Source organism: Pipistrellus kuhlii, unplaced genomic scaffold (assembly GCF_014108245.1).
Source record: "Pipistrellus kuhlii isolate mPipKuh1 unplaced genomic scaffold, mPipKuh1.p scaffold_m20_p_32, whole genome shotgun sequence".
In the NCBI taxonomy this organism is placed as follows: domain Eukaryota; kingdom Metazoa; phylum Chordata; class Mammalia; order Chiroptera; family Vespertilionidae; genus Pipistrellus; species Pipistrellus kuhlii.
In genome coordinates this window covers 1585925-1600078 of record NW_023425532.1, presented here as the reverse complement: position 1 = coordinate 1600078, position 14154 = coordinate 1585925, and the positions used below count along the sequence as shown (strand labels likewise).

The following is a 14154-nucleotide window of genomic DNA, read 5'->3' as shown; positions in this document are numbered from 1 at the left end:
TTATAAACTGATGAACCAAAAGACAGATATAAAGACAGTAAAGCAACAAGCAGACTGTCAAATTACAGTGGGGAGGGGAGGGAGATCTGGAGGAGATAAGAGATCAACCGAAGGACTTGTATACATGCATATAAATACAACCAATGGACACAAAACTCTGGGGAGGGAGGGTATGTATGGGATGGGGGCAATGTTAAAATATGTACACAGATAATAATTTAATAAAAAGGTATCACTCATAATATCAAATTTGCTAATATAAATTGAACAAATAAAGCTAGGATGTGTATGTAGTACAGGTGGGAGGTGAATCACATGTCGTAGCAACTATGAGATAAAAAAATAGAATCTCAAAGCAATGTTATAGGTTAATTTTTTTAATAAATAAAACACAGTCAATAATAAAACTATAGAAAAAAATGAAAAATAATTTTGACATTTATTATTAAAAGTATTACAGATGTGTGTCCCCCCCCCATTGATCCCTTCTACCCTCCTGCCCTCTCCCCAAGGCCATCACCATACTATATTACCAGTGTCCATCAGTAGCACATTTTTTATCCACTCATCTATGATGGGCAGTTGGGCTGTTTTCACATCTTGGCTATTGTAACTGATGCTGATATGAAACTCTCGGTGCATATATTCTTTCTGATTGGTGTTTCTGGATTCTTACAATATATTCATAAAAGTGGGATCACTGAGTCAAATGGCAGTTTCATTTTTGTTTTGTTTTTTTTCTTTTTTAGGAAATTCCACACTGTTCTCCACAGTGGCTGTACCGGTCTGCATTCCCACCAGCAGTGCACAAGGGTTCCCTTTACCCCATATCCTCGCCAGCTCTTGTTTGTTGTGTTACTAATGGTAGCCATTCTGGCAGGAGCGCAGTGATAGGACATTGTAGCAAAAGCAGAATCTTAATTCCAGGACACTCTGAGCTTGACCCTGCCTCAGCGCTTCATCCCCACAGGACCTTGGGCTGGGTGTCCTCAGAGACTTCGTTGTATCCCTTCAAGATCACAGCACACCCAGAGGCATGAGCAGAGACAGCTCCTTGGATAACAACCCCATGGAGGACTCCCAGGATTCACAGGAGACACGCGAGGTGAGGGCACTGGGGCGTATCAAGAAGTGAAGGGGCACAGAGCAGGGTGACTACATCTCTGAGGACGTGAGGTCACAGGCAGGGAGGACAGCCAGCAGCGTTCCAGGGTGGGCGGAGATCCCGAGCCTCAGGAGCTTCCCACCCTCACGTGGCACTTGCCCAGCATCCCTGAAGAAAACAGGTCATCCCTGTGACCTTGGCTGCACTTGGTGACTCTCAGTCCATTCTGGAAGGTGGGAGGAGAGCCCACCAGCAGCATGGATCACCTGCTGCATGCAGGGGAGAGGCTGAGCCTGGTTACCCTTGTCCTCTCAGTTCCCTGTGACATCACCAGGGGGAACTCTTAGCTCCAGTTTACAGGTCCAACACAGGTTCTGCAGCGCAGGAAGAGGACAAGCTAAAGGGAAAACATTTTCACCTGAGCGGCTGCAGGGATTCATTTTTTTTTTTTTTCTTTTCTTAGGTATTCAAGGATATTCGCAAATACTTCTCTGAGGAAGAGTGGGCGAAGCTGGGAAACTCAGAGAAAAGAACCTGTGTGAGCATGAAAAGAAACTATGAAATCATGACTCGTCTAGGTAATAGAAATTCTTTGTTCGGAAAAAGGCTCAGGGCCAGATGTGGTCAATGAGATACTCAGACCTCGACCCGGCATGGTTCACTTTTTCTTTTCTTTCCATTTTTTATTAAGGTATTATATGTGTACATACTTTACCATTGCTCCCCCCAACCCACTCCCATATGTGCCCTAATCCCCAGCATTTTGCATCCACTGGTTATGTTTAATGCATGTATACAAGTCCTTCAGTTGATCTCTTATCTCCCCCACCTCTCCCTAACTTTCCCACTGTAATTTGAGAGTCTATTTGACGCATTATTGTCTCTATCTTTTTGTTCATCTATTTATAATGTTCTTTTTTTGGATTTTTAAAAATTGTATTTATTACATTGATCGGGGTGACATTGGTCAAAATGAACATATAGGTTTCAGGTGTGGATTTCTATGTTACAAGATCTGTATATTGCACCATGTGCCCACCGCCCAAAGTCAAATCTTCTCCTGTCACTCATATTCTGATCTTTTTTTTTCCAAGAGTGTTTTCTCTTTTAATCTTTTTTTATATATATTTTATTGATTTTTTTGCCCCCCTCCCTCCCATACATACCCTCCCTCCCCACAGTTTTATGTCCATTGGTTGTACTTATATGCATGTATACAAGTCCTTCGGTTGATCTATTATCTCCCCCAGATCTCCCTCCCCTCCCCACTGTAATTTGACAGTCTGCTTGTTGCTTTACTGTCTCTATATCTATCTTTTGGTTCATCAGTTTATAATGTTCTTTATTATCCATAAATGAGTGAGATCATGTGGTATTTTTCTTTCATGGAATGGCTTATTTCACTTAGCATAATGTTCTCAAATTCCATCCAGGTTGGTGCAAATCGTAAGAATTCCTTCTTTTTTATGGCAGCATTGTGTAGATGTACCGTAGTTTTCTGATCTAGTCATCTGCTGATGCACACCTAAGCTGTTTCCAAATCTTAGCTGTTGTAAATTGTGCTGCAATGAACATAGGGGTGCATATATCCTTTCTGATTGGTGTTTTTAGTTTCTTAGGATGTATTCCTAGGAGTGAGATCACTAGGTCAAATGGGAGTTCCATTTTCAGTAGGAAACTCCATACTGGTCTCCACAGTGGCTGCACCAGTCTGCCTTTCCATCAGCAGTGCACGAGGGTTCCTTATTCTCCCCATCCTCACCAACACTTGTGGTTTATTGATTTGTTAATAATAGCCATTCTGACAGGTGTGAGATGGCACCACGTTGTCATTTTGATTTGCATCTCTCTGATAACTAGTGATTTTGATCATGTTTTCATGTGTCTCCTGGCCTTCCTTCTGTCTTCTTTCAAGAAGATTCTATTTAGATTCGTTGCCCATTCTTTTTATTGGATCATTTATCTTCCTTTTATAAAGTTGTGTAAGTTGCCTATAGATGTTGGAGATTAAACCTTTACAGTGATAACATTTGCAAATATGTTCTCTCATAAAGTGGGCTTTCTTGTTGTTTTGTTGATGGTTTCTTTTGCTGTAAAAAAAAAGCTTTTTATTTTGATGTAGTCCCATTTGTTTACTTTCTTTAGCTTCCATTGCCCTAGGGGCAGTATCAGTGAAGAAGTTCTTTCAGCATGTCTGAGATTTTGCTGCCTATGGATTCCCCTAGTATTTTTATGGTTTCCCATCTTATGTTTAAGTCCTGTATCCATTTTGAGTTTGTTTTTGTGTATGGTGTAAGTTGGTGGTCTAGTTTCATTTATTTTTTTTTTTTTTTGCATGTATCTGTCCAATTTTCCCAACACCATTTGTTGAAGAGACTGTCTTGACTCCATTGTATGTTCGTGCTTCCTTTGTCAAATAGTAACTGAGCATAGTGGTTTGGGTTGATATCTGAATTCTCTGTTCTGTTCCATTGATCAATATATCTGTTCTTGTGCCAGTACAAGGCTGTTTTGAGAACAGTGGCTTTGTAATACAACTTGAAATCTGGTATTTAGATTCCACCTACTTTATTCTTCTTTCTCAGGATTGCTGTGACTATTCCGGGTCTTTTTTATTCCAGATGAATTTTTGGCGAGTTCTTTCTAGGTCTGTGAAATATTCCATTGGTATTTTAATGGGGAGTGCATTGAATCTATAGATTGCTTTGGGTAGTATGGACATTTTAATGATGTTGATGCTACCAATCCATGGACATGGTATGTTCTTCCATCTGTTTACATCTTCCTCTATCTCTTGTTTCAGTGTCCTGTAGTTTTCCGCATATAGGTCTTTTACTTCCTTAGTTACGTTTATTCATAGATATCTAAATTATTTTGGTGTGATGGTAAATGGGATTGCTTTTTTGGTCTCTTTTTCTGTAAGTTCACTATTGGTGTAAAGAAAGACCATAGATTTCTTCGCATTATTTTCTTATCTCTCAATTTGTTTATGAGATGTATCACATTTATTGATTTGCGGATATTATCTCATCCTTGCATTTCTGGGATAAATCCTACTTGGTCATGATGTATGATCTTTCTTATGTATTGCTGGATCTGATTTGCTAAAATTTTGTTGAGGATTTTGGCATCTATGTTCATGAGGGATATTGGCCTATAATTCTCTTTCTTTTTTTTTTTCTTTTTTTCTTTTTTTTTTTTGTCTTTATCTGGTTTTGGTATTAGGGTGATGCTAGCTTCATAGAATGAGCTGGGAAGTGTTCCTTCCTCTTGAATTTTATTCAAATAGTCTGAGGAGGATAGGCTTTAGTTCTTCCTTGAATGTTTGGTAAAACTGCCCTGTGAAGCCATCTGGCCCAGGGCATTTGTTTGCCGGAAGCTTTTTGATGACTGTTTCAATATCTTACATAGTTATTGCCTATTGAGCTCTTTGGATTCTTCCTGATTGAGCATGGAGGGTTATATTTTCATTTCCTCCAGGTTGTCCAGTTTGTTGAAATAGAGTTGTTCATAATACTTTTTAACAATCCTTTGTATTTTGGTGGGGTCTGTTGTTATTTCACCTCTTTCACTTCTGATTTTGTTTATTTGGGTCCTCTATCTTTGCTTCTTGGTCAGCCTGGCTAGAGATTCATCAATCTTGTTTATCCTTTCAAGGAACCAGATGTTGATTTTGTATATCTTTTGTATTGTTTCTTTGGTCTCTATGTCGTTTATCTCCACTCTGATCTTTATTTCTTACCTTCTGCTTACACTGGGCTTTTCTTGTTGCTCTCTTTTGAACTCTTTGAGTTGTAGGATTAGGTAATTTATTACCATTGTTTCTTGCTTTATACAGTAGACTGGTTTAGCTATTAACATCCCTCTCAAGACTGCTTTCTCTGTGTCCTATAGATATTGGATTGTTGTGTTTTCATTGTCGTTTGTTGCCATGATGTTTTTATATTTCTTCTTTGATCTGTCTGGTAACCCAATCATTGTTTAATAGCATGCTACTTAGTCTCCATGTGTTTTATTTTTTGGATTGTTTTTATTGTAGTTGATTTCCAGTTTTATGCCACTGTGATCTGAGAAGATGCTTGGTATGATTTCTATCTTCTTGAATTTGAAAAGACTTTGCCTATGTCCCAACATATGGTCTATCTTTGAAAATAACCCATGTGCACTTGAGAAGAATGTATATTCTGTGGCTTTGGGGTGAAATGTTCTGAAAATGTCAATTAATTCCATCTGGTCTAGTGAGTCATTTAGGATACACATTTCTTTGCTGATTTTTTGTTTAGAGGGTTTGTCCAATGGTGATTGTGGGGTATTAAAGTCTCCTACTATGATTGTATTGCTGTCAATCTCTCCCTTGATATCCTCCAGGAGTTTGTTGTTGTTTTTTTATGTATTTGGGTGCTCCTGTATTGGGTGCCTATATGTTTACCAGAGTTATTTCTTCTTGTTGGATTGCTCCCTTTAGTATTATGAAGTGGCCTTCCTTATCTCTTGTTATGTCCTTCACTTTGAGATATAATTTGTCAGATACAAGTATTACTACCCCAGCTTTTCTTTCATTTCCATTCTCCTGGTAAACCTTTTTCCAGCCATTCATCCTCAGTCTGTGTGAGTCTTTTTTTTCTGAGGTGGGTTTCTTGTAGACAGCAGATATATGGGTCTTGTTTTCTTATCCAATCCGTTAACCTATGTCTTTTGATTGGGGCATTTAATCCATTCACATTTAAAGTTATTATTGACAGGTACTTATTTGTCGCCATTTTTATTCTTTACCCCTGTGTTGCTTCTTCATTTCCTATTTCTTTTCTTTCCTTTTTTTTTTTTTACAGCAGACCCTTTTAAGCATTTCTTGCATTGCTGGTTTGGTGGTGATAAATTTCCTTAGTCCCTTTTTGTCTGTTAAGCTCCTGATTTCACCTTCAAGTTTGATTGATAGCTTTGCTGGGTGCAGTATTCTTGGATTCAGACCCTTCCTCTGCATGACTTTATATTTCCTTCTGGCCTGATGAGTTTCTTTTGAGAAATCAGTTGCTAGTCTGATGGGGGTTCCTTTATATGTAACTTTCTGTCTCTCTCTGGCAGCTTTTGAGATTCTTACTTTGTCATCGGTGTTTGCCAATTTAATTATACTGTGCCTTGGTGTCGGTCTTGTGGGGTTCATTTTGCTTGGGACTTTGTGAGCTTCTTGGATTTGAGTGGGTTTTTTCTTCCCTATATCAGGTAAGTTTTCTGTCATAATTTCTTCAAATAGGTTTTCTATTCCTTGCTCAGTTTCATTTCCTTCTGGAACCCCTATTATGCAGATGTTTTGTTTTGTGTTTTCCCAAACTTCCCTTAGACTCTCCTCCTGATTTTTTTTTTTCTATAAGCTGCTCTACTTGGGTATTTTTTTGCATCTTGTCTTCTAGCTCACTGATGTGGTTCTCTGCTTATTTTAGTATACTCTTGATACTTTCTATGGAGTTCTTTACTGCAGCAATGTCATTTTTCATTTCTTCTCGGTTTTTCATTTCCTCTCGGGTCTTCATTTCTTTGAATTTGTCTTCCATTCTTTTCAGCCACCTTATGACCATTTCTCTAAATTCTTTCTCTGATAGGTTCTTTTCCTCTATGTCATTTACTTCCTTTTCTTGTGATGCCTGCTTTTCTTTCACATGTGGACTGTTTCTTTGTTTGCCCATGGTATCTCTTCTCAGGATGTCTGGTTAGGTAGTTCTCTCTCTCCTGCATTGATTTAAAGGCACAAAATACAACACAACCAGGTACAACACACAAGGCACTGACCAGAAATGTATTCACAATATTAATAACCTTCCATAAAAGTGACCACCAGAGAAAAGCAAATTAGGGGTTAGGAAAGAAAAAAAGAAGAGTAAAAAGAAAAGGGGGAAAAGAATGTCAAAATAAATTTGGGAAAAGAAAAAAAAAGTAAGAGAGACAAGAATGAGACTAAGAGAGAAAAGGGGAACCAACTATGTATATGGGGAGAAAACTTCAATAGAACATCCACTAATTTCAGCAAATACCAGCAACAAGTACCTGGAGATTAATACAAACTACAACACCAACTAATATTAAGCGAAGCAAGGGAAAACAGAAGTAAAAAAAACAAATAAAAATAAAGCAAACAAAAAAGAAGAAGAAAAACAATCTCACAAAAAAGTATAAAAATTTGATATAATCAACATTCAAGCAAAGAACAAAATAACAGAGAAAAACAATTGTTTGATAGTTAAGACAGTGAAGAGAGAATTGTGTATGGACTTGGAGCAGGGGATTTGAAATTAGATATATAAGTATGGTGAAATTTTAGCAGGGGGTAAACAGAAAGAATAGGGAAAATCTAAAGCAGAAAATGGTTAAGATAAACAGGACACCAAAAGGGGAAAGGTCAGGAAGAGAGTGATTGTATAAAGGTAGAGTTGAGATAGGGTAAAATTATACTAAAGGAAAGATGAAAATAGAATGTAGAACACTAATCCCAAAGTAAAATAAAGAGAAAATAAAATGACACTTTTAAAGAAACATAAAATAGTAGTAATAATACTAATTGAAAATAAAAATGTAATAAATAAAAAGGTGAAATCAAGTGAGGAAGAAAGAAAAAAAATAGCTGAAACTGGTTTGGCTCAGTGGATAGAGCATTGGCCTGTGGACTGAAAGATCCTGGGTTCAATTCTGGTCAAGGGCATGTACCTTGGTTGCTGGCACATCCCCAGTAGGGGGTGTGCAAGAGGTAGCTGATTGAGGACTCTCTCTCATCAATGTTTCTAACTCTCTATCCCTCTTTCTTCCTTTCTGTAAAAAATCAATAAAAATATTTTTTTAAAAGAAAAAAATAGTTTCTTAGTAAACAATGAAAATTTAAAAATTAAAATTAAAAAAATGTGCAGTATGATATGTGTACAATACTTTTACACATATGTGACTTGAAGGATCTTGCCTTTGGTGCCGGTTGGTCCCAAATGGATTCTATGAATTGTTAAGGATAACTCTAATTGGCATGTATTCTGGAGTGGGCTGGTTCTCTGGTATATTTGTCTTCCTCTTTCTAGTCCCCTTTCTTCCTGGGGCCATTGGATTTTCATATCAGAACAATGTATGATGTTCCCACTGTACTAGATTGTGACAGAGCTTAACATTGAGTTTCTAGGGTTAATCTGCCCAAGGTCATATGGCCAGTAAGTACCAAGAACCAATGAAGTTGTAATGTAAAGCAGTTTTTTGTGTGTCTAAAATTCTGTCTTATTGTTGTTGCTATTATTTTGTTTTTGTTGGCTCTATTAAATTTTGATTGTGTTGTCTTAAAATAAATAAATAAATAAATAAATAAACAAATAAATAAATAATGTGCAGTAATGAAGGTCATTCACTTCCTCTATTGTTCTGTTTTTCACGCCTGTTTCCCAGTCCAGACAGTATTGCCTGTTCTCTGTGTTTCACTGCTCCTCAGTGTTGTAAGCTAGTCCTGATTTTTAATCAGGCAGTGTCTTAATTTATCGTATTGGTTTATTTTTGATTACACAAGAGTCAATTTGTTATTCAGTCCCTGGTTGGCAGTGTTTCTGGATTGACTTCCCAGTCAATCTGTGGCCTCTCTAGCCTTCTTTCCCTGTGGTATTCAATACCGGTTTGTGGAGGTGGGCTGCCTCAGAGCTGGCTCTCTCATGGGCACTTCCTGCTCCAATCCCCAGGTTCCAGAAAAACAACTTCCCCTGCACTCTCCCAGGTATCCCCAACTGGGTTATCCTATGTATTGGGCTTAGTAATCAGAAGCGGAAAAAGCCCAAGTGTGCAGTCAGTGGGTCTGCACGCAAGTCTAAGCAGCCTGCACTCCCCTGAAATTCTTAGGCTGTCCCTTTGAGTCAGATCAAAATGAGTTGCTTTCCAGAGATCCCTTCTGTTAGCAGCTCCGAGGACGCCCCTCCACATTCACAGATCACTCCAGCTCCAACAGCCACAGATTTTTCTAGACACAGACTTCCCCAAATGCTCCTCCAGCTCCCACAAAGTGCGACTCCTCTCTCCCGCAAGGACCAGAGACCTCACCTTATCCCAGGTGTAATCTGACCTTTCTGTGGTGGAGTGTAGAGCTCCTTTGAATCCGCATGTTTGTGCCAATTGGGGACCGATGTTCTGGGGCTCCCAGCTATTTGATGGTTGCCACAGTTGTGGATTTTCAGGCTTCCTATAACATCCACTTTACCTTTTAAGATGGCACAGTTTCCACTTCTGAGCCTGTAGCTGCTAGGTGAGGGGAACCCCATCCAGCAGTCCCCCACCTTCTCCTGGAGTTTAGCTGTCCCTTAACTTGCTAACAAACACTCCCCATGTGACCCTAAGCTGTTCTTTCTTTCTGCTTCAGGACAAGGCTCAGAATACATGTCTATTCTGCCTCCATTTTTCTCCTCCTGCATGGTTCACTTTCAATGGCCTTTGTTCCATCCCCTCTCCTGATGACCTTTACTGTCCCTACTGCCTTCCAGTATCGACCCTCCTTTCAGGTTAAGCATCAAATATTTTTCTTCTCCTAGGTTTCATGATCAACTGCCCAGATTTCATGCGTCCTAAGAATTGTACCACAAAATCTCCTGAACATGATTCTGATGAAGATCAAAACCCCGGGAATCAGGGTGAGTCATAGAAACAGCCTGGAAATTATCTGTGAGGCCTAAATTCTTCAGGATCCAGTTGCTCAGAAAATAAATAAATAAATAAAAATTCTCGTGGGTATTTTTTTTTTTTTTGCCACTTGTAAGCCATTTTATTTTTTAATTTCTTTTATTGAGAGTATTACAGATATCCTCCATTTTATCCCCCTTTGCCTCCCTCCATCTATCTCCCACACCATCCCAAGCCTTCACCTGTCTATTGTCTATGTCAATGGACTATAACTATATGTACTTCGAAATCAACTTCATCATTTTCACCATTCTTCCAAACTTGTCTCCCTTCTGGCAACTGTCAAAATGTTCTCTGTACATGGAAGTATATTTCTGTTCTGCTTGTTCATTTATTTTTATTTTTAGAGTCAAACGTTGATAGATGTGTATTAATTGCCATTTTATTGTCCTATTCTTGATCTTCTTTTTTCTTCTTCTTAAAGAATACCTGCCGAAACTGGTTTGGCTCAGCGGTACAGTGTCGGTCTGCGGACTGAAGGGTCCCAGGTTCGATTCCAGTCAGGGGCATGTACGTTGGTTGCGGGCACATCCCCGGTAGAGGGTGTGCAGGAGGCAGCTGGTCGATGTTTCTCTCTCATCGACGTTTCTTGCTCTCTATCTCTCTCCTTTCCTCTCTGTAAGAAAAATCAATAAAATATATTAAAAAAAAAAAAGAATACCTGTAAAAGTTTCATATAATACTGGTTTGGTGGTGATGAACTCCTTTAGCTTTACCTTGCCTGAGAAACTCTTATCTAACATTCAGTTCCAAATTATAACTGTGCTGAGTTGGGTAATCTTGATTGTAGCTCCTTGATTTTCATCATTTTGAATATTTCTTTCCATTCCTTCTAGCCTGCAAAGTTTCTGTTGAGAAATCACTTGACAGTGGCATGTAGTCTATCTAAGTCAGTTCCTTGAGCATCATTAAAACCGTTGTTTTCAACTCTGAGTCTGGTAGTTAGCTTGCTTCCATTTCATTTAGTCCTTTTTCTGGAGATTTCTCATGTTATTTCATTTGTAAACTGGTTCTTATCTCTGAATTTAGGCTGTTTCCCTGTGTTTGTGTCTAAGTATTAGGTAAAGCTGCTATGTCTCCTGGATTGGTAGAGTGGCCTTCTGTAGTAGATGTGCCACTGTAATTCAGCCTTGATTGACGATGGCATCACTGGGAGGGATTGCCCTCAGGCCAATAGCTTTCGAGGATCAGCCTCCACAGCATCATAAGAGCTGCTGGATAGGAGCCTACCCTATGGAGCAGGACATGATTCAGTGGGGCTTTGATGCTCACTGAGTTTGCCCTTTGAGTGTGTCACTCTTGGAGGTGGTAGTGTTGTAATCTGGCATGGTCAAAGCTGACCACTGAGAGCAATGGCTCTAGAACCACCTGTGTAGTGCAAAATCAACCACTTCCTGTGCCCTGCCTGGGGCCACCCAGCATGAGCAATAAAGCAATCTACAGATGGCTGCTACTAGTGTTGGGTATGGGGGTGTCCAGGAGAGGCCAAGCTCTGAACCGAGGTGGGTTGCTGCTAGAGACTGGCTTAGGGTTGCTTATTTAGAGGTTCAGAGCACACTGAGGGCAGTTGCTGCTTGTTTGGGAAATTTTAGTAAAATCCAAAGCTTGAGGCAAGAGAGGCCATTTGTATGGAAAAGCCACTGGAAATGGCTTGGATGAGCCTGCAAGTAAGGAGGGGCAGAGTCTCAGAGGATCACCAGGGTTGGTCAGAAAGTGTGAGCCAGGTGATAGAGACTCAGATATGGTTCCCTGTCTGCTGGTTCTGTGGCTGGAGGGATCAGAAGAGGAACAATGTCCTCTGCAGGGATTTCTGTCTGGGAGAAAGCTGCTCCTCCAGCTCCCGTCCTCATTTCAGGTAAATAAGTTACTTTCATCCCGAATGTCCCAGGTTCCTTTGAAGCTGCTGCCCCAGTGCTGGAGCTCCTGGGATCCAGGGAAGAGGAGACTAATGCCTGGCTTGGCAGGCTGAGGGAAAGAAAGAACCACATAGTCTATGAAGAGATCAGTGACCCAGAGGAAGATGACTAAGTACGTAAGTGGCCTTTGCTTCCAGCCCACACCACTGCAAACCACACTGTTCTCATAGTCACACCTTGTCATTCCTTCCCAAAATCGTCCCTTTACCAAGACCCTTGGAGTGCAGCGTTGACACTAAATGACCAGGCTTCCCTTCCTCTTTGTACTCCCTGCTCTGTGTAGCAGGGATCTCCCTACCCAGGATGCCCTGGGCCTCCCCTCTGGTCAGCTCCTGAACTATAGCCCTCAGCTGCCTCTAGCCTAGCAACTTATACAGCAGGTGAGAGTCCCTGTGGTATGAGCAGAAGATTCACTTTGAGGAGCAGTGGGCGATGTGTGAACAGCATGTGGTGGGGAGGAATCTGAGTGCTCAGGGTCCTGCAGTCAGATGAGGGGTTGGGTATTAATGATCAGGAGCTCACTACCACTTCCTTTCCTTCTCTCTCCTTGTCTCCACCTCAGGGATATGACAAGTGCCTATGAAGACAAGCAGAATGTGGTGGCCCATCGTGACCATGGGCATGACTGTGAACTACTGGCCATCAGGGGTGCAGCAATTAAAAGAAAGGTTCCCAGTCATTAAGAGTTTGTTTCTTAATGGGTGACAAATGATCTGTTAGATGTTCACTTTAAAAGGTGTAGTAATACCTGTTCTTAATGCATGTTTGTGTCCGTGTCTCCATGAACTTACCTTGAGAAACAGCATTGGCAGGTGTTTCTGCACAGAGGTGACTTGTAAGGCACACCAGGAGTTGGATTCCAGAATCTTTCTCTGCATTTGTACACACCCACCCAGGTACATGTGCGCACGCGCGCGCGCGCGCGCGCACACACACACACACACACACACACACACTTAGGTTTGACTGTGGGCATCTTCTATTTACTTTCTCTACTAAGTGTTCTGGGCATGCTCCTCTTGCTCTGTTCTGCAGTTGTTCTGTGTTGCTAACCCCTATTACTCATTTACCCTGTATCAGGTACTGTTAGTTAATAAACAAAAGTTTTTCTCGGTTGCTCCTCTTCTTATGCACAAACCCTGTTCACATGTGTGAGTGGTTCATTTGAACACATAAAGAGAAGTGGAATTGCTGCACTAACCAGTTTTGCTAAGTGGGTAGAACATCGGCCTGCAGACGAAAGTTTCCTGGGTTTGATTCTCACAAGGGAATGTACCTTGGATGCAGGATACTCCCCAACCCAGGCCATGCTTGGGGCTTGTGCAGGAGGCAGTCAATCAATGTGTTTCCCTAAAGCACTATTTCTCCCTGTCTTTTTCCTCTCTCTTCCACTTCTCTAAAAATTAATTCAAAAATATCCTCTGGTGGGGATTTTTTTAGAAAAGAAGTAGATTGTTATTTCAAAGGTTTCATTCATTCAACAAACACATTACAGGCCCTTTTCTTAGAACTGAATGCTGTCCTTGGTGCTGAGAAGACATCAGGGAACAAGAAAAAAATGTGTCCATGTGAGCTTGACCTTCTTCTGGGGGATATTACCAGTTTTTACGTGTTGAAACCCTGACTTCACTAACTGTCAGATCTCAGGCTCAGGAGCTGATATTGTCTATTGTGGAATGTGTGAGAGGAAACAGAGATGCTCTAGACTCTGTCCCAGAACTCAGGGGAGAAGATGTGGAATCATTTTCCCATGACTGGGACCTCCAGGGCAGAACATGCAGAGAGGGAGTGCCAGTGTCCTGGTGATAGTGTGGGCAGGGGAGGACGCAGATGCACAGTGTGTGTGGGAGAGTGCCTGGCATGCAGGCAAGGGAGACCCAGGACCCAGTGTGTGCTATCACAGCCCCCGAAGGAGAGCGTGCCGGAAGGAAGGTGTGAGGGGTCAGTATATCTAGGAGCTGAGTGCCCCCACAATTAGGAGCACGCTCTGGGTGGCTCAGCAGTGACAGGAGAGTCCTGCCTGGGTCAGTGAGGATGCTGCTCCACCACTGCCTCAGCTGAAACAAACTCTCCTTTGCCCTAATACAGATCTGCGTTCTTCAAACTCAATATTCTTATATTAGACACTGGGTACATTCTTGTCCATGTGAAGACAGAAGCGAATCTCCACAATAGCAACTGAAAGATTTCATTTATCTTCCCCCTGGGAAGATGGGACCCACCGAATGAATGCCCAGCCAGTAGACATGCAAGAAAAGACGACTTCAAATCACTTAGCAGTCAGCACCATAAATGTTTTTCCTCAGGTTCTGTGGGTAAATAATGCTTTCCTCCCCCGCACCTCATGCTTGCTCCGTGAGGTAGGTCCAGAATTTGAGATCTCAGGAGACTTTTGTTTTTGTTTTTGTTTTTTGTTGTTTTTTGTTTGTTTTTTTGTGTGTGTTTTTTTAA

The 14154-nt window shown here is 40.9% G+C and overlaps 1 protein-coding gene across 1 annotated transcript; it reads left to right on the top strand.

Moving 5' to 3' along the window:
- Positions 1–1036: 1036 nt before the first annotated feature.
- LOC118731795 (putative protein SSX6) lies at positions 1037–11815 on the top strand. Its single transcript, XM_036460658.1, has 4 exons — positions 1037–1105; positions 1569–1683; positions 9640–9738; positions 11676–11815. Exons 1-4 carry the CDS (start codon positions 1037–1039, stop codon positions 11813–11815), a joined length of 423 nt encoding a protein of 140 aa, XP_036316551.1.
- The last annotated feature ends 2339 nt before the right edge of the window (positions 11816–14154 follow it).